The 20,482-nt window shown below is 43.7% G+C and overlaps 1 protein-coding gene across 2 annotated transcripts in view; it reads left to right on the top strand.

The window, feature by feature from the left end:
• Positions 1 to 20,482, top strand: part of CACNA2D1 (calcium voltage-gated channel auxiliary subunit alpha2delta 1) — a 1,913,432-nt gene that overhangs the window by 1,844,715 nt on the left and 48,235 nt on the right. Inside the window, exons 38-39 of one of the 2 annotated variants that reach the window (XM_078674177.1) lie at positions 6,770 to 6,852; positions 10,710 to 10,798. In XM_078674177.1, coding sequence (XP_078530303.1) covers positions 6,770 to 6,852; positions 10,710 to 10,798 — 172 coding nt within the window. The remainder of the gene's footprint in view (positions 1 to 6,769; positions 6,853 to 10,709; positions 10,799 to 20,482) is intronic. The other variant, XM_078674178.1, reaches the window with a different exon arrangement.

Below are 20,482 nucleotides of genomic sequence, written 5' to 3'. Positions count from 1 at the left end.
CCGTCCCCCACAATGGGAACAGTCGTGTTTGAAACGGCATAATGGCCTGTTGCACATGCCCCTGTTGTAATTCCAGCAGGCTCCTGTACCTGAAGAGAAACCTCTTCCCCCTGTACCCACTCCGAATTGAGCGGGACGCCATAGAAAGGGCCGGTATGGGACTGGCAAGCCACTCGCTGTATGCGTCGTAGCTGATGGATGAGACGTGGACATCCATTGAAGCCACTACTCTGAATCCACATCACCCCAAGGCTTTTCTACACAGATGCTAATACGAGCTCTAAATTCCTCGTCATAATTCAGCCAAGAGTATCCACCAAAATGTGAATGTGCCTTCCTAACTATGTCCATATATTTGTACAAGGCCACAGATCTTTCAGGATACCTTTCACAGTAGATGCTCGCATAAATCAAGAAAGCTGAGGTCCAGTTCTCAATCGTGCGAGGCACCCTGGGACGTCGCGCCAACTCCCATTCTTCCTCTTTTGACCCCTCTTTTGCCTGTAGATCTCGGTGAAGCAACTTGAATATGTCCACAAACTCGTGATTCCAAATTCGCTGTTTAGTTTTTTCTGATAAGTGGGAACCCAAAGGCATCGCCAGACCCATATAGGGAAGCTTCTGCCTAACATTAACAGTTACTCTTTGATCGGACGCCGCCTCCTTCGTATTCCCTCCCACCACGACCGGTAACTCCTGGGGTAAATCTAGCGTGCCTGTTGCTGCACTGGACGGCAGCTTACCTGGAACTGCCGCGGCACGCGGTACCACAATCTTTCTGCCCTCTCCTCCCCCCACAAACTCCACCACAGGTAGTTCCCTGAAATTCACTCTGTCGCTCCTTCCCTCATCCCACACTGCCCACCATTGATGCTTACCGCATGGTAGCTGTCCTGTCCGCCGCTGTAATTCCATCGGAGCCATCCGCTCTTGATAGTCCCGTGGTGTCACATTTTGAACCGAAGAGTCCGCACTTGACCTCTGGAACAACAAAGAAGAATTTGTTGCCCCCTCCCCAATCCTGACCTCTTTCCCCACATTGCCCCCAACACTCTGTTTTGAATTTACACTCTTTTTGCTTTTCTTGAAATTCCTAGTCTGACTCCTGGATGCCTGACTAAACTCACCACTCCCTTGAAAACCAGCACTAGTCCCTGGGCAAGCCCCGTCTCCCACCCCCCCATCAAACTGTGACCAAATATGACTTGAACTCCGCTCTTGAGGCCTATCTGATCGCACAAAATCCGCTCTGGATTCGCAAGAGTAAACTTGATCAAGCTCCCCAGTATACTTTGACACTATAGGGGCAGCCGCATTAACAAATGGCCCATTCAAAGAATTCACCATTTGCGCTTCAACCATGTCGCGCTGTGCTCTCGAGTTAGCCACCTCTCTGGAAACATGGCGCACATCTTGTTTGTCAGTGAACATTGGGCGCTCCACCCAAAGCAACTGACCGTCTCCGCTCTCGCCCTGCGCGCTCTTCCTGTGTGGAATACCATATGGTGAAGGGCGTGCACATGGAAAAACATATTGAGTGTCCCATTGCCCGGCGTCTTGATCCCTAGACAAAAGTCCATGTCCTTGGTCCTGCTCGCACTCTACTTCTGAGTCAGTCTCTTCATAATAGTCTTCTTCTACCTCAGAATCACTCGCATCCTGAACCCCTTGACCTGAGCCATCTCGCTGACCTGTCTGATGCCCCACCGCCGCATCCAATGGAGGCTTCCTCGCTCCAGTCGCCACTACTCTTGTCAACCTGGCACTATTCTGAGGTATAGGGATAGGAATCAGCTGAATGAGGGGGGCACTGGTGGGTTGCGTGTCATAAACTATTTCTTCTTCGCTGTCGCTTGAATACGCCACTAAAGAACCCAACCCACCTCTCATGATGAAGTTCTGACTGGCAGAACTCTGCATATAGTCCTTGCCCGTCGCATCCCGCACGGGAAGACAGCTAAAGGGGTGGGAAGGTAATGCTAACCCCTGTTCACCCATTCTGTCTTGCGTAAGGGCCACCTTCTTAATCGCTTTTTCTTTCCCTTTCCTCTTCAGTGCTACTTGTGTACCCTTCGTAGCCGCTCCTGAAGGTACCCCCGCCACTGGCACATTTACCTCAGCTCCAAAGTCACTTGCTGCCTTCTGCCGTGTGAGGGAAGACGCTCTTCGCTCCTCTGTACCCCTTTCTGTCTCCACAGTTCTTAAGGCTGCTTCCGCACTCGCGCTCAAGGACCGAGCTCTCACCTTCTTCTTCTTGACAGAAGCCGGTTGACAGGCTTCAATGGCAATTTGAACCCCTTTTGCCGCTTGTCTCCGTGGTGGGCGCTTCGGGGGGAGCATTTCCTCAAGTGCTGCTTGTGTCAGCATGTCCTCCCTGCCTTCCTGCTGTATTACCCTTAAGGCAGCTATTAAATTTTCACTCATATCCATTTCTCCCCTTCAACAAAAACCTCCCTTTCTCTCACTAAATACACTATTTTCTACCGTAATATAAATATAAACACTATCTATGCTCACTATTCTGTTTTTTACTGAAAAACGCCCTCTCTATCTACCTACGCCTGCTCTCCTCACTAAAAAACGCCGTCTAATCTGCCCTAACGCTCTCCCTGCCTCGCGCTCCTGGACCCTACCATCTGTGCAAAAATCCGCAGGGGGAGACGTCTCGCGCCGCTCGCCCCTGCGGAGCCAATGTAGCCCAAAGATGGCCACCAGAGACAAAAAAACAAATGTAGCCCAAATATCAGCCAGATGTAGCCCAACTATAGCCCAATGACAGAATGTCCCAGAGTGTTCTAAAGAACAACTAGAGCGCTAACAGTCTTACTTATGACAAAAGTATGGCACACCTGAAGTCATCTTGATTGGAATAAAGTGTTAACACTTAAAACATTTAATTTGCAAAGGAACAAAATGAGGGGGTTCATTTTGCCATAGAAATTATGATTAGTGCTGAAGAAAGAAAAATTAGGGCACATTTTGAGTGACTTCTCAAATCCTCTTATATTTCATTAAAAAAATTCTGATATGCAGTCTCCCAAGATGGCCACCAGAGACAAAAGAGCCCAAATGTAGCCCAAATATCAGCCAGATGTAGCCCAACTATAGCCCAATGACAGAATGTCCCAGAGTGTTCTAAAGAACAACTAGAACGCTAAAAGTCTTACTTATGACAAAAGTATGGCACACCTGAAGTCATCTTGATTGGAATAAAGTGGTAACACTTAATACATTTAATTTGAAAAGGAACAAAATGAGGGGTTTCATTTTGCCATAGAAATTTTATATATATATATATATATATATATATATTCACTGAAAAAACCATAGGTTACACACCAGTTATAGTTGGGAATTAGCATTTAAAAAACCTTTGAAATTCACTGAAAAAAACATAGGTTTCAGCCTTATATAGTTAGGAATCAGCATTTAAAAAACCTTTGAAATTCACTGAAAAAACCATAGGTTTCAGGCCTTATATAGTTAGGAATTAGCATTTAAAAAAACCTATTTTGTAATAGTAATAGTGTATGAAAAGGTGTATGTGATTGTCACGTGGATGATGTCATCAGTGATGTCATTTGAGATGTCATCAGTAATTTCACTGACCATGTCATGAATGATCTAATATGTGACATCATCAGCAGTGGATTGCGGGTGCGCGAAATATAGTTAGTACAACTAACTATATAGGAGCAATTTCATTGGTTTTGTATGAGTAAAATGTCCAGCTAACTATAACACCACTAAAACTTATAGTTTTTTGAGTGAATTTCAAAGGTTTTTTTAAAAACTAATTCCTAACTATATAACTCCTGAAACCTATGGTTTTTTCAGTGAATTTCAAAGGTTTTTTAAATGCTAATTCCTAACTATATAAGGCCTGAAACCTATGGTTTTTTCAGTGAATTTCAAAGGTTTTTTAAATGCTGATTCCTAACTATATAAGGCCTGAAACCTATGGTTTTTTCAGTGAATATATATATATATATATATATATATATATATATATATATATATATATATATATATATATATATTGGACCTAGTTTTCAAGGGAAAACCATTTTTTGTTCTCTCAATACCTTGGGCCGGGTTACAAATCTTTGCGCAATTTCAAAACTAGTGGCCCGCTGCAGTCAGTTCCTGTCTTGAAAGTTTCGGGGTGGTTTAATAAGAGGGGCTGAGAAAAAAGGGGGGCTCCAAAACATGTTTTCGCCCTGTAATTTTCCATAGGACACTTTAGACACAGCTGCAGCCCAAACTGCTGAATGGAGGTTTAATAATAAATAATAATAATACATGAGTTTCTAAAGTACCCGGTTATACTAACTAGTATGTCCCCACGCTGCGGCTAGTCTCCCATTTTGCTTTAGAAACCTAAGATAATCTTAAAGGCACAGAGAAGCTATGTGTGGAAGAGCCAGGTTTTTATTTTTTTTCGAAAGGTAATTTCCGAGAGTTTAGACCCAAGTGTCTGAGGGAGGTTATTCCAGTGTTTTGCGGCCAGCGTTCTGAAAGATCTTCCCCCTCATTTTTGCTCTTTTGATTACTGGTAATTTCACCAGTCCTGTCCCCAAGGATCTCAAAGCCCGGGTAGGGGTATAAGGGGTCAATAGATTGTGTAGGTAGGACTCTTTCCCTGCAGGATGCGGTGGCTAAAGCATAGTGTTTTAAAGAGAATTATTTCCCTTACCGGGAACCAATGTAGGGTTGCGAGGGCGTTCCTGAATTGAGCTCTCCTGGGCAACATCAGAACAAGGCGAGCCGCCGCATTTTGAATACATTGAAATCTTTGTACACAATTCCCACTTGCCCCAAGATATAGAGTGTTCGCATTGTCCAGGCAAGATGTTAACAGTGCATGGACCAGTGTTTTTCTGGCGGATACAGGGAGCACATCTAGCATCTTCCAAAGGTCCATCATTATTTCAAAACATTTCCTAGCAACAATCTTGGAGTGGTGGTCAAAGGAGAGCTTGGAGCTCAGCCCCACCCCCAAGTTCTTAACCTGGTCCTTGGGGGAAGGGATGGGGCCCAGGGACTGAGGCCACCACGTCGAGGACCATATGGTAGGAGCCCTGCCTACTATTAAAACCTAAGTTTTGCTGCCATTCAATTTGAGGTAATTGCTTACCATCCAGACATCAAGTTCCTGTAAGCAAGTGGAAAAGTTGATGGCTGCCCATTCATGGGATTGCGAAAGCGACACCACTAGTTGCGTGTCCTCTGCGTATGATACAGCACTAATGTCGTATTTCGCAATCAGGTCAGCTAGGGGGCCATATATAGTTTAAAAAGGGTGGGACTGAGAATAGAACCCTGGGGGACCTCTTGAGTCAGCCGGATGCTTTTCGAGTAGAATGGACTCTGAGACACTTGGAAGCTTCGGTCCTGAAAGAAGGATCTCATCCATTCCAAGGCCAGTTCGTCCAGCCCTCCTCTTTTGAGGTGGTGTAGGAGCAGAGGATGGTTGACGGTATTGAAAGCGGCGCTGAGGATAAACAGTACCAGCGCCACCGTCTGTCCGTCGTCTGCATGTCTACGTATTGTTTCAGTTGATAGGAGCAGTGCTGACTCCGTCGAATAAGTAGCCCGAAAAACCTGATTGTGTGGGGTGTAATAGGGTATGCTTATTCATGCGCAAGGTTAACTGAGTGTTGAATTACACCAAATTTGGCAAAAAGGTAGGTCTTGTTACAGAAGGAGAACTTTTTGTTAAATGGTGTAAATCCGTTCAATAGTTCCTGAGAAATTTGAAAAAGAAAAAGTTTAGACATCTAGGGGCGCGGTGGAGTTGCAACCCCTCCCGAGCAAGAGCTTCACTGTGATTGACTGCCAACACTCCAAACCAGGAAGTGTTGGCAGCCATCTTGCTCCTGTCGTGGAGGTAAGCACCACCATTAGTACTGAGGAAGGTCTGTGTGGCTGTGACAATCACAGCTTGTTCCAGTGCAGGAAATATTAACATTTTGAGGGCAATTGAGCGGACCGGAGGCCCACCAGAGGGCTATGTGATTGGATTTGAATATTGGCAGATGATATTTGTGTTTTGGCAAGGGACCCTACTGAAGGGAAAATCGGAACTGCTAATCCCAGCATGCTGTTTGCTGGAGAACACATGCAAATTAATGGGGAAATGAAATGTGGCAGTTCAGTCCTGTTGTTACAACTTGCCTACCCTATGAATAAGGTGCAGGTGTGCACTGAAACGCGTCAGGGACTTTAAATGCGGGTCTGCTGAATCGCTCTCTGTTTAAATAAAAGTTCGGATGAACGATTTCCTGTGGAGTGATGCTTCAAAGACTTTTTGGGACATATATATATATATATATATATATATATATCAACAGCGTAGGTCTGTCCCAAACTCTGATACTCCACAGGATCGCAAATTTTCTAAATTCATTTATTTTCAGCCTTACCGCCCATGACTCATTTCAGCTGGCTCCCAGCCTCTTTCCTTTATGTAATGTTTGTGAATGTACAAATATATGGCCACCAGGTTTATGCAGCAGAAGTTTTTATTTTTTTCAATGTGTGGGAAGTGGTTACAATACAAATAGTAAATACAAATATCACAGCGGCTTGGTTTAGTCAATACTTCCTCAATTTACAAGTAACAGCAACAATTTTAAATGATTCATTTTAAGACATATTTCTGTATTTCCTCCAATCACATATTGTATACCTGGATACCAGCAAACACTGACTCAAGGATACAAGTATGATTGAATAACATGGCATCTTCCTTAATCATATTGTGTAGCTCAAGGACCAGATCCGTGCATGCTGGCACAGAATCCCAGGTATAGAAAGGGTCCAGATGTCTGCTTTGATGAAGATAGCCGGGTAAGCATGTGTTTAAGGCATACAGTTTTCCAGAGACAATTCACAAATATATCAGCATTGATTATTATGTTAATCTCTGAATTGTATTTGAAGCTCCTTTAATTGTGTTTCATGATTAACTTTAACTTAATAGCTTCTTTGTTACCTACCTTTTCTATGAACATTGTACTTTCACACAATAATCCTTGAACATACATTTAAACATGTCCTGTCCAACAATATACTTATTTTATCTTACGATGGAAACAGAGATTAATAGCTTGCTTTCTTTTTAAAACACTTTACTGAATGCCAGCCGCGGCCGGTAGTGGAAGTACCAGCCGGGCGGGTACTTGGGGAGGGGGAGGGGCAGGGTGGGGGGTAGTAATGTATGGAATCCGGACCTTAACAGGTAAGTAAACAAAAAATAAATAAAACGAATTTCGTTGCTCGCACTGCATCACCAAATGCAATGCAGTGCACGCAACGAAATTTGTTTTATTTATTTTTATGTTTACTTACCTGTTAAGGTCCGGATTCCATACATTACTACCCCCCACCCTGGCTCTTCCCCTCCCCACGTCACCGCCCGGCCGGTACTCCCACTACCGGCCGCGGTTGCTGAATGCGTGATTAACGTGGCAACAGATTTAATTTGGACCTGTTGCCAAAACTACATTAAAACCTGATTTGTTTATCAACATGCAATATTAAAGTCGATTAATATCCTTATAAATGGAATACATTTCGTTGAACTCAACATCACTAAGTAGTTATGATGGTTTAATGTTATCCATTCTTTTCTAAAGTGGAGCAATATATTCCGCTGTATTTTGGAAGATAATCGTTGGCGTTCAAATATATTTTATTTTGGACTTTTAATATATGTCTTTACAAATAAATGTGTTATTCTGCGATTATGTGTAATCGAAACACTAGCAATTTTCATGATAATCTGAAACGATACTTTGCCATTATTAAGCCGTAAATGTATAAATTGGTCCTAAACTTGTAAAAGTAGATGCAGTATGAAGCTCATAAATTCCCAAAGCACTCCTGTTTCAACATAGAAACTTTTAATCCTCAATTTAAGGTGGATTTATTAGCACTTTCCAGAAGAAACCCTTTTTACAGTGGATAGTAGTTCTGTAAGTAATAGCAAGAATAGCACTTTGCTCTATTTCACACCAAGGAGGTGTCCCATAGGTGGTCTATGGGCTTTCCAATACTACCACCTCTGTTTTTTGATGCAAAGTCCTATCTACTAACAATGGTAGACAAGGCTTTGAGCCAAAAAGTAATGGCTCTATGACGAAGGTACTAACAATGAGAAATGTTTTTATTTTTTATTGTTCCTAACTTTTCATAAGTTGCATCTATGCTGCACTGTATAGCACACATGCAACATTGGAAAGTATGTCTAAGCATGCTATCTGGTACTGGATGCATACTCTTTCAGTACAAAAACAATGCTAGACATCTTGCACACATCATTTCACTGTGGTGCAAAAGTGTTTGCATGGCGGTAGGCAGCCTCACAGAGCACTAGCACTGGGGAAGAAAGAAGCAGTACCAGATATTAATAGATGTAGTGCTGCCTTGATCTGTCCTCCTAGCTCAGTGCACTCTAAATTAATAAAACTACTCCTTCCTGTACATTAAGCATGTTCATGTGCAGCAGTGTTTGTAGTCACAATATTCACAACATTATATTACATGTCAAATCAGAAATTGGTTGAATAGTAAATTAATGTAATTAAATGTCCTGAAAAGAAAATATATACCTTTTTTTAATGAAAACATTCTAAAATATAGATAGTTTAGAGTCAATTATTGTCCGTTTAAAATGCAATTAAATGCCTTTGTTTGGTTTCTTGGTTTTATCGTCACTGAAATTATAATAAAAAATGTCACGGTTGAATGTCTATTTATTAAAGATATTTCTGAGTTGCATAAATTGAATATAGAGTTTACAGTATCCCTGGAAAATTCCCCAATTGTGATTGCCAATTTGGGGAACAATAGCCTCGTTTTTTAGGGTGAGCTAATTCTCGAACGTTTTCTCAAGTGAATACATTCTTCAGGTACCCTATACCCTATTTAAATACCCTATTTAAAATCCCCTAAATACCCTATTTAAATTCAGATGTATAGTGTGAAATTCTGGAAGAACTGTCTGCTATTTTTCACTTAGGACGCGAAAGTTGGTCTGCAAGTAGACAATGAGCTTTAAAGCAGGCCAAACATCTATAAAAGACAAGGGACATAATATAGGAGGGACGATTATTTACATGGTAGACTGCAGTAGTTATTTTTCCAAGAGTTTCTCTCTTGGATATGCTGGAGCATGAATAGATACAGACATACATATTTAATTACACAAAGTTTTCACTGTGGTGGTCCAAAAGAGAAATGTGGAAGTGGAATACAAACATTCCAATCCTGTTTCTGACTTAAAGGTTTTAGACTTATCTTGAAAATATTGCAGCAAAACCGAAAATGTTAAGGGACTGTACCAATACAATGCAATAGCACAGATCATAGGTAACAGAAGTGTCTATAAATGTATCTGAAGTTAGGACATGAAAGTTCTGTACAGTTATACACGTCTGATATTACATATATATATATACTGGTATTTATATAGCACTAGTCTAGCTGGTACGCAACGGAGAACTCTAGCTTTAATTATGGGAACTTTAGGGGGATAGGAGATGTACTACAGGGTCATAGCCATCAAGTAAGGATTACATAAATACATTTAATTTTTTTTCGTTTTATGTGTAGTCACGGGACAATTAAATGATTCGCCCAGAATCACACAATGATGAGCCAAGCGTCGAGGGCAGGATTCAAACCTTGTTCCCCACTAAGCCACTTATTCTACACATACCTCTAGAGGTGTATTAAGCTCAAATCAAGCCCAGTAGTCATAGAGGACGACCCTCTTAGCGCTGCAAATTTCTCACTCTTAGCAACTTGGCCAACAGAAAAGCAGGTGCGGTAACTCACTAATAAAAGTAGCCCCGGGAATGGTGAACCTAGAATCACTGTCTAGTATAACTTCCAATAATAATTTAGCAAAAAGAATCCAGGGGCATATTATCAAGAAATGGCCGCTAAAACGGCCATAATGGGCTTGATAATATGCCTTTCTGAATTCCCATCGTAGCCCATGTTCTGGTGTGAACACAGGCTTCTACGGGAATTCTCTACGCCGTATCATCAAGCCCATTATTGCCGTTTTAGTGGCAGTTTGCTGCCGCCAAAGTGGCGATAATGTTAACGCCGTGCTTGATATTATGCCCCCAGTTATTTGAAATGTACTTTTAGCTATCCATTTAGCTATCCATTGTTTTCAAATCATTGTTTCTGGCTCATTCTATTAAGGAAACCTTTAACACAAGAGCACTGAAGACATTTACATCTCCACTTTACAGAAAAGATAGAAGCATGTGTCTGACAAGTGTTCTTTTGATGTTAGAAAGGGATTATGCTTTTTGAAATCTGAATTTAGAATCGGAATGCTAACCCAAAAAATTGGCCCATTCTATACCTGTGTAGATATGAGACTGATACTGGTCCTAGAATTTAGATGACTTTTTTTCTTCTCTTTTGAATGCAGGCATTACTGTGTGATTGTACAATTTTTCCCACTAGCTTGATGTGCTGATAAGTGTTGCTAGCTGTGTTTTTGTAGCAGTGGAATACTTTTTGTTGTTTATTTGCAATACCCACTGTGAATTTCTGCTCTGCGTGGATGCTTCCACATTAACTCTGCTAACTGCCAGCCAATTGCATGAAATCTCATCTTGTGTGTCTTTTTTCTGTGTTTTCTTTCCTTTTCCTCTACTTGCTACTTTGCCTGTTATTAATAGGATCAGCCTATATGCACAACGAGTCGTGCCTCTGCCATGACGTCTGCTCCTATCTTCATTTTACTGCAAGTATTCATGTGGTGTTCAGGGTTAGTTCCTTTCTCTAACTCTTTTTTTATTTTTGCTGTAGAGTTAGACACTCCTTTCCCCGATCAGGCACGATGAAATCTATTGCTTGTGACATGTGTGATTTGGGCACATTAGTATTTTGAATGTGTACTGTACTTACAACTATTATTTGCATATCGAATCAAGCCATTCAAGGAGACTGGCTTTATATGTGCCATACTTGAAATGGCACGATTCTACCAACTGTAGATTGTTTTTAAGAGCATCAATTTTATGATGCATGCACCAAATAATTTGGATGTCTTAACCTCACTATTAGTCATAGAATACCAGTTTCTTTTCCATTCTAGCGAGTGCCTTGATTTAACAACCTTTGCTATAATGATGTATAGTTGCCATAACTATATTTACATAATGTCCACCAACTGTTATAGTACTCCAGGCTTTATTTTTTGACTCAATTGTGTAATATAAAACAGGAAGTAGGAAATACCTAAATATATAGACTGGATTTCAAACAATATTCTGCAGATGGCTATCTCAGTGAGACTGCAATGTCCATCATTTATATCATGGCACACGTTTGAAAAGAAATGAAGCCATAGCTGTAATTTCTGCTTTATCAATTCTGTCTTATTTAGTTGATACATTTTTAAAAGCACCTGTTTGCATTCACTGAGGAGAGGCATGTGTTAATGAATCATGGAAGGAATGAGGAAGTGATTGGGATGGTGTCAAAGGACAGGGATGGTAATGCACAACTGGAGGAAGCAGGGACAGACATTCTAAAATAGTGTGAGGGCAAGAATTGGCACAGGGGCAGTCGTCAGGAGATGGGTGTGGTCATTAAAAGAGAAAGTGTAAGCAGGAGCACCCAGCCATGCATATGACTCAGAAGGACAGGGCTCACAACAGGACACCGATCAGTTGAGTGCCAGTAACTGTCTCTGTGCAAAGGGGACAGGGCACAACGAGTACACATTCAGATTAGGAACAACGTCTGATATGGTAATATATATATATGTATGTATTTGTCGCAACTGTATCCCAAAACACATTTTAGGTACTTTAATTCTGACAAGGACGTTTCAATTATGAATGAAATGTCAAACAATTAAGTGCCATCGATAATATTTATAATTTCCATATGCCAGAGTTAAAATATCAATATAAGCAATTTATGGTTTGGACATATATGTTTCTCTGTATATTCTTTCTAAAGGGTTTCATTAATACTATGTCAGTGTGTTCTATTTAGTGCCATGATGCATATGTTAACACATTTATACTAGTGGTTCACTGGGAAATGGAGCCTTTGGAATTTAGGGACATATATACTAACATTTCATTCACTGCAGCGCAGCAAGTGACGTTCCTGTGTTGCGTTGCATGAAAGGGAGAGAGCAGAACTGCTTCCTAGTTTCATAGATGGCCCAGTTGTGCTATATCTTAACACTAGCACCCTTGTGGCTGCCTAGCACCACCACAGGCACCGTTGCATCATATCGCATAGGTGCCTGCGTGTTATCAGGCTAATTTTTGTGTACGAAGAGATACCTTACTGCACAAAAACTATTCTTTAAGGCTAATTCCTCTTTGTATGTGTGCTGCAGAAGGAAACACACAAGGAGAAATAAAGATATTTCTTCATGTTATGCCATCCTTAGGTAAGTGTACCATTTTAGCGCAAACCCATGTTTACAAGTATTTATAAATATGAATTTGCATCAAAATACATGGGTGAATGCATGGGAACCCCCATGCACTTCTCATGTCATTCCAACATGAAGGAAGGTAATTCACTGCTGCACTATCTGCTGACTTGCCCTAATTCATTTTTTACAAAGCCACACAAATCATGATTTCCATGGTTTGTAAATCCCAAAACAGAGTTTATGTCGAGACTGCCACAAAAAATTGATGCAACATGAAACAAAATCTCCGTAAATCTGGGCATGAGTATGTGTGTGTTGTGGAATTAAACTATGATATGGAATTCTTTGGGATTATTAATGATATTTCCGTAGATACATTAATCCTTGAAGGAGCAAAGAAAATGAAACGTGGATGTTTTGCTTTACATAAATATTTAGTACCTAGATCCGAGGGATAATGAAGTACTATTGAAGCAGTGAAGCTAAATTAGGAGTTACATGTCAGCTCTACGTTAATCTTGGGACCCTTCTTTATTTCGCACCTTACTTTAATTTAGTATTTTGGATGACGTCGGTATATCACATTTTGGATAGTTGGTAACTCTGACGTGGTTGTTAATATCCCAAATGATTTCTGCCCTGTGAATTCGTGCATACTATTTATCTGATGCTGAATGTTTATTACAGACACCTTTTACTCAATGTTCTTGTAATCCTTGTGAGTTCTTCTCTTTTGATGTACGCTAGTTTCATGATTTTCCCCATGTCTTCCATTATTCACTTACATGAATTTCAGACATCAATGAATTCAAAGTAGGTTCGATTTTGTACAGACTACAGTGTAATATCTTCAGTTGTTTCAAGTACAGGGACCTTCTATAATCTTAAACAGTGAGGCCTGTTTGAAAAAAGCAATGTTTCTACACCCTTAGACTTACAGCATTACATACCTAAACATTTCTGACTTTTGTCAGTCATGTTTCCATTGTTCAAATAAACATTTGTAAAATTGCTTTTATGTCTGTTCATTTCCACAAGTGTAATTAAGTGTAAGTAACTGTGTGGTAAAAAGAAACTATTGATTTTCCAATTCAAACAATCAATCAGGGACTTCTAAAGCGTTGCTACTCACCTGTGAGAGTCTCAAGGTGTTGGGGGTGGGGAGCTGGGTCTGCGGTTCAGTTGAAGAGCCAGGACTTGATGTCCTTTCTGAATTGCGGCAGCAATGGTGATTGCCTGAGTTGCAGTGGCAGAGGCAGGGAGCTCCAGGTCTTCACAGTAAGGTAGGAGAAGGGTATTCCTCCAGCCATGGTCTTGCGGGTTCATGGGACGATGGCCAGGGGGGTGAGCAAAGATGTCTGGTGGGGGTGTGGAAGGAGAGGCATTGTAGAGGGCTTTGTAGGCATGCATGAGAAGCTTGAAGGTAATTCTCTTGTTTACAGGTAGTCAGTGAAGGTCTCTCAGGTGGCATGGGATGTTCAGGATGAGTCTGGGCAGTCTGCAGTTTCTTTTGGAGTTTCTGAGTGGTTCATGGTCGTGTGTGGGGGTGGATTCAGAGTGCTGCGGGCCACCAAGAGATATCCCAGCCGATGAGGTAGGAGACCAGATGAGGACTTCGGTCTTGTCTGAGTTGAGCTTGAGGCAGCTGTCCTTTATCCAGGTGGAGACTGCCTTCATCCCTTCATGGAAGTTGCTCTTGGTGGCTTTGGGTTCGTCTGTGAGGGAGAGAATCAGCTGGGTGTTGTTGGGGTAGAAAACTATGTTTAGTCCGGGGCTTCTGACGATGGCTGCAAGTGAGGCAATTTATATTTTGAAGAGGGTGGGTGTCAGGGAGTATCCCTGAGGCATTTCACAGCTTATCACTGTGGTTTCTGATTTGAACAGTGGAAGTCTGACTCTCTGTGTTCGGCCGGTAGGAAAGGAGCAGCTCTATTTGAGGACTTAGTTACAGATGTGGGCATCGTGGAGTCTTGCGCAGAGGGTGTGGTTGGAGACAGTGTTGAAGGAGGCCAAGTGGTCCAGGAGGATGAGGGCTGCAGTCTAGCCTCAGTCGAAGAAGGTGCAGCTGTCATCTGCAGCATGAAGGAGAGCGGTCGCAGTGCTGTGGCAATTGTCAAATTAGTTTTCCCTACAGGAAAACATTTTTCCTGTTGAAAAACTCCCATCTCATATCCTAATCAATTTGCTGGTGCTAACGAGAGTTCAGGGACATGCTTGAAAATACTCATAGGCTCCTAAGTTCATGAATACTCCCATATTTCAAAGAAACCCCCACCTTCGATATGCCTACTACACACCTCAGGTATAATTTATGCACATATATTATAACACCATTTTTACGCATGAGTGAGTGTACCGTGACCTCAACTTAAAAAAGCAGAACGTCTGATTGACCTATGGGGCTTTTTTCCCTTGTGCCACCTCGCTCCCATGGGAGGCAGCGCTCAAATTAGCTGGTTGCAACATGAACAAAAATGTTGCAGCAGCCCTGGCCCTAAAATAGTTTTTTTAAAAGATAAAGGGGGCAGGCTAGGGATATCCTGTCTCCATAGCTCTTGTGAAGGGTCCCTTATGGACCCTCAAGGCGTCAATTAAAAAAGAAATTCCAGTGGATCATTGGACAAAAAACCTAAAATGGCAGCAGGCATTTTTAAATTAATTGGACTCCTCAGGTTGGCTAGTTTTGCACTTATATGGGAAGGGGATGCATGGGGTCATTCTCCTGAGCCAAATACAGACCTGAGGCCCAACATATAAATTACTGCATGAGCAAAGAGAAAGTGGCAGCTCCCGCCTGCACTGGGGAGGCGATGAGGAACATGGGGGCCTTGGGGCTCACCTCATGATCTTTAATGACCCTTCCTTTGCTGGTGACCCAGGTTTGCTCTGAGGCGCCCACCTACAAAAAAACTGTCTGCTTCCCACAAGTAAAGCTGGCTGGGGCTGAGATTTTTCCTTATCCGAAGAGCGAGGTCTTGAGGTCCTTTCTGAATTGGTGCTGTGTTAGGCTTCATTGGATGCAGAGGAAGAGTTTGTTTCAGGTCTTGGCTTCCAGGTGGGTAAAAGATCTGCCACCTTCTCTGGCCCTGTGGATGTGGGGGACCGTGGCTATAGTGAGTTCTGCAGAGCGAAGGTATCTCTTGGAGGCGTGGAAGGAGATTCGTTCATTGAGGAAGTTGGGGCCGGTCTTGTTGAATGCTTTGTAGGCATGTGTCAGAAGTTTGAAGGTTACTCTTCTTTTGATGGGGAGCCAGTGGAGGTCGCGGAGGTGTTGGGTGATGTGGTCATGCTGTGGGACATAGAGGATAAGTCTGGCTGCAGCGTTCTTGACGGTCTGGAGTTTGCAGATTAGTTTATCTGATTCTGGTATAGAGGGCATTTCTGTAGTCCTAAGATGAGGACTTCTATTTTCCCAGAAGTGAACTTCATGCGGCTGTTGCTCATCTAGGTTGCAATGCTTTTCATCCCTTCTTGGAAACTGCACCTGGTTATGTTGGGTTCCTTTGTGAGGGAGAGGATGAGCTGGGTGTCGTCGGCTCTAAGCCTGGGTGTTGAACACCGCTCCGCTCCTGGAATTTGCAGAGTTTCCCTCACTCTGCGTTATGCGGAGCTCTTGGAGTTCAGGAAAACTCCGCTCCGCTGGAGTTTTTTTCCTCGCTCACGATCATCAACATCAAGTTGGTGAGCGTGAGCGTGAAAAATGAACATCCCAGCCAGATTTCTCAATGCAGGGTGGTCAGGTTTTTCATTGCGAGTGGTCGCGTTTGCTCGCGACTACTTGCGATGAGAAACTGCCTAATCGCGTTGAGAAAGCTGCAGCTCGAGAAAAAATCTACTCGAGCAGCAGAAAAGGAAAAGAAGGGACCGCTTGAGCTCTGCAAAGTACAGTTCGCGTTGATTGCACAATGCGGACAAGCATCTGCACTGTGCAATCACCGCGAGCTTCATTTTTCTCTGGAATTCCGCTCCTTGCGGTGCACCGTGTAGCGCTGCAGAGTTTTTTTGACACTTCGCGGAGTTCAGCGTATCGCAACACTGCAAACACCACGCAGAGTTAGTTGGCTCATGAGACTATGTTGAGTCCGTGTTTTCTGACGATGGTTGCGAGGGGGCCTATGTAGAAGTTGAAGAGCATTGGGATGAGGAAGGATCCCTGGGCTACTCTGCATATGAACTCTGTTGGTTCGGAAAGGAAGGGTGGGAGTCTTATTATTTGTTTTTGCCTGAGAGGAAAGATCAAATCCAGTCTACGGCTGTGGAAGACGGTGTTGAAGGCTGCTGAAAGGTCCAAGAGGAGGAGCGCTGCTGTGTGGCCTTGGGCGAGGAGGGCGCAATGTCATCGGTGGCGGCTATGAGGGCAGTCTTGGTGCTGTGGTTGCTGTGCTAACTGGATTGAGAGGTGTCTAGGATGTTGTTGGTTTCTTTGAAGTGTGCTAGCTGGGTGTTGTCGGCTTTCTCAATGACTTTGGCAGAGAAAGGTAGTAGTGAGATGGGTCCAAAATTCTTGAGATGCATCGGGTCTGCGGAGGGCTTTCTAAGGAGGGGATGGACTTCAGCACGTTTCTAGCAGTCTGGGAATATGGCGTCTCGAGGGAGCAGTTAATAGTTCAGTGTAGCTGAGGTGCAATGGTGGTGGTGGCCCTGTGGAAGATGTGCGGTGGGCAGGGGTTAGTAGGTGCTCCGGAGTGGATGCTTTTCATGGTTAGAGGTATATTCTGAGGTGAGAAGGGTCCAGGTGAGGACGGTCTGTTGGTTGCCGTCCCTATGGGGGTTGAGGTGGTGCTGTGGTCTTGGTCATCGGAGTTGTGCGTTTTGATCTTGAGGTGGAAGAAGGAGCTTAGACTGTTGCAGAGGTCTTAGAAAGGAGGGACGTTGGTTGTTTTGCTGTTGGGTCGGCCAAATTCTTGTTTGATGGTGAAGTGTTCCTTGGAGTTGTGGGAGATGAAGAGGATTCTTTCTTGGATGAAGTTTCTCTTAGTTTATTTGATAAGTTGGTCGTCTGCCATAGTGGCCATCTTGTAAGCGGAGGGTGCCTCTAAAGTTTTGCTGTTTCTCCAAGGTTTCTCCAGTTGTCAGCAAGAGTGCTTGGATTCTCGGAGGTCTGTGATGAACCAGGTGGCCTTCTTGTTGTGTTGTCTCGTCATGTTCTGGTGGCTTGTGAGATTGTTGATGCAGTTGGCGATCTATTGGTGGAGGTTGCTCGCTGCTGTGTTGGTGTATGTCGCAGTGGTTGGAAGAGTGCAGCTGAGGGCAGAGGTGAGGAGTTCTGTGTGACTTTGTTCCAGTTTCTGCATAGGAGGTGGGGCATGCGCTTGTTGTGAGGAGGGTTTCGAGAAGGAGAAATTAATGCTGTGGTGGTCTGTCCAGAGAAGGTCCGTGGTGTGACTCAAGCGATTGTTGTTTCTTCTGGCGAATATGGGGTTGTAGTGTGTGTCCTGCTGCATGTCTGGGGGTGGAGACAAGTTGCTCTGTCCTATGTTGGTGCGGCTCTCCCAGGTGGGTGGTGGTGTTGGGATCACTGATGCTGTCTAGGTGGAAGTTCAGGGATGACGTTGTTGAATGGGGTGCGGGTCCGGGAGGTCGGTAGGTGAGTGTTCTATGGAACTTCATTCTAGGGTTAGGCTGGACCTGGAAGTAGATGTGTTCCATGAGAGTCAAGGTGTCGTCCGAGCAGGTGGTTGTTATTCGGAGGGAAATTTTGTGGACCATGGCGGGGTCTCTGCCCGGGATTTTAGGGTGGTCCCTCCTCAGCATCTTGTATCCATCGGGGATGGCAGTTGCAATGTCGGGAGCAGAGCTAGTGTTGGTCCAGGTCTCTGTGAGGAAGGCGACATCAGGTGAGTGAGAGTTGAGGATGTCCCAGATTTCTACAGCATGTCTGTGCAGGAGCATACACTGAGGAGGATGCAGCTTAAGGGCTTGTGTACAGTGATGTCTGGTGGGTTGGGGGTGGCGGTCTGGGTCTGGAGGTGGGTGAAGGTGCAGCAGCAGTGTGGGCGGGAGAACGGTCCTAGGGTGTTCGTCGGCGTTGAGAGCTGGCAGTTGTTGTGTCCGGGGTTGAGTGCGTGGATGATGCTAGGGTTGTAGTGGCTATGGGTCAGGGGACCAGGGTCCCTGGTGCTGGTTGCGGTCTGGTCACAGACAGGTGCAGACAGACTTGCCGTTGGTGCACCTGTAGTGCGCCCGTGGCATGGCCACCATTAAGTAGGGGCGGGGGAGGGTTAGCAGCTGGGAGGCAGTAACAGGAACACTCTGGGGGGAGGGACCATGGGGGCAGCAGTGGCACGAAAAAAGGCAACGTAAAACAGAAAGGCAAAACAGAAAGAAAGAGAGAACAGGTCAAAAAGAGGCAGAAAAAAGGAAAGACAGAAAGAGACAAAAACAGAAAGAGGAAGACACACAGGGAGCGGACTAGCAGAAGAGCATGCACTTCCACTAGACCACCAGGGATGAGGTGCAGGCAGGAGCCTGCGGGTGGAAGAGGGCCTCAACACCTACCTGAATCACAAGAAGGCGCTAAACTGTGCAAGGGGAGAGCAGTTCCGCTGACCAGGAGGTCAGAGGTCTTGCTCTTCTTAGTGCGCAGCGGCTGCCATTAAGAAGAGGTGTTGTGGAGGGTGAGCAAGCTGGGAGGCAGGAGGCAGAAATGCAAACATGCTGGGGGAAGCGGCCATGAGAGCAGAACCGGCAGGGAAAAGGCAACGCAAAACGTGAAGGCAACACAGAAAGAAGGAGAGAAAAAGGCAAAAACAGGCAAACAACAGGAAAGACAGAGAGAGGCAAAAACAGGAAGAGGATGACACACATAGAGCAGACTAATAGAAGAGCAGACTCGTCCACTAGACCACCGGGGATGAGGTGCAGGCAGGAGCCTGTGGGTGAAGGAGGCCCTCGAAATACCTACCTCTATCACAAGAAGGCACTAGGGGATCCGCCTGGGCCAAGGTGGGAGCTGGGGCTCTTCCCAGACCCCAATTAAATTGGAACTGGGTTGTAGTAACCATGGCACCTACTTATTATATAATAGGCCAGCTCAATGTGTGCTTGGTGGGCCTGTTGGGGACCTGAGGCATCCCACATGTCCTCCAACTAAAATTATAGATAGGGGTACCAGGACACCCACACAAAAATGAGAAAAATGAAAAGCTGCTCATGTATTCATCACTGCTCTTTAAAGAACCCCTCTATAATGCTCTGCAAGGGTTATTAAATTGTTTGTTAGCTTGGTGATTTCCCTACTAGGGGCAGGGGCACCACAAACATTTTTTTAATATTGTGGGGTGCTACAGGGAGTACAGCAGCTCCCGATAATAATAAAACCACACTAAGAATCCAGGGTCATCAAAGTAATAATCAAGGAGAATGTACCCTATTATTTTTAAATCACACCTAGCTAGAGGTCTATGCTATTCAGCTGGAGTGCAAGATCTTTCTTTTTTTATATTTTTTATGATTGCATTTTGTGGGCTGAAAAATGTTGTAAAACTGACTCAAAGGCGTTATTTTGTTTAAATGTCTCTGAGTCTTTCTTTTAACATTCATCAGCCCACGAAATTGAATCATAAAAGCATCATAAAAGAAAGACTAACAGACATGTTGATTTTTTTTTTATTAAATGTTTATTAAACATTTTTTATAATAATCACTGTTATTAATCATTGCATTGCTTGAATTACTAAAATATATATGTGATTAAAAATAATAGGCGATTTTTCAGGGGGAGGGAAGCATGCTACACCTGTTCATGGCAACCCCCACTGGAGACACAGAGGCCCTGTCTCCCCAGGAGTCCAGGACAGCACTGACTTGTGGAAACCAAAACAAAATATATGTTTTTAAAATTTGGCTCACAAGGTCCAGGGTCAGAGTAGCCTTAACCGCATGCGTGCGGCTGCGATTTTTGCGCTGTGCGGCTATTTACGAAAAGCCGCATTACATGACGAGCTGAGCTCGTCATGAGCATGCGAGCGGCGCAACTCATGACGAGCTCAGCTCATCATGCGCATGGAAGGGGTTAATCTGACCCCTTATAACTAATTTTTTTTAATT

Source organism: Lissotriton helveticus, chromosome 1_1 (assembly GCF_964261635.1).
Source record: "Lissotriton helveticus chromosome 1_1, aLisHel1.1, whole genome shotgun sequence".
Classification (NCBI taxonomy): domain Eukaryota; kingdom Metazoa; phylum Chordata; class Amphibia; order Caudata; family Salamandridae; genus Lissotriton; species Lissotriton helveticus.
The sequence above is the reverse complement of the archived record's forward strand: the minus strand, read 5'-3'. Positions and strand labels throughout refer to the sequence as shown.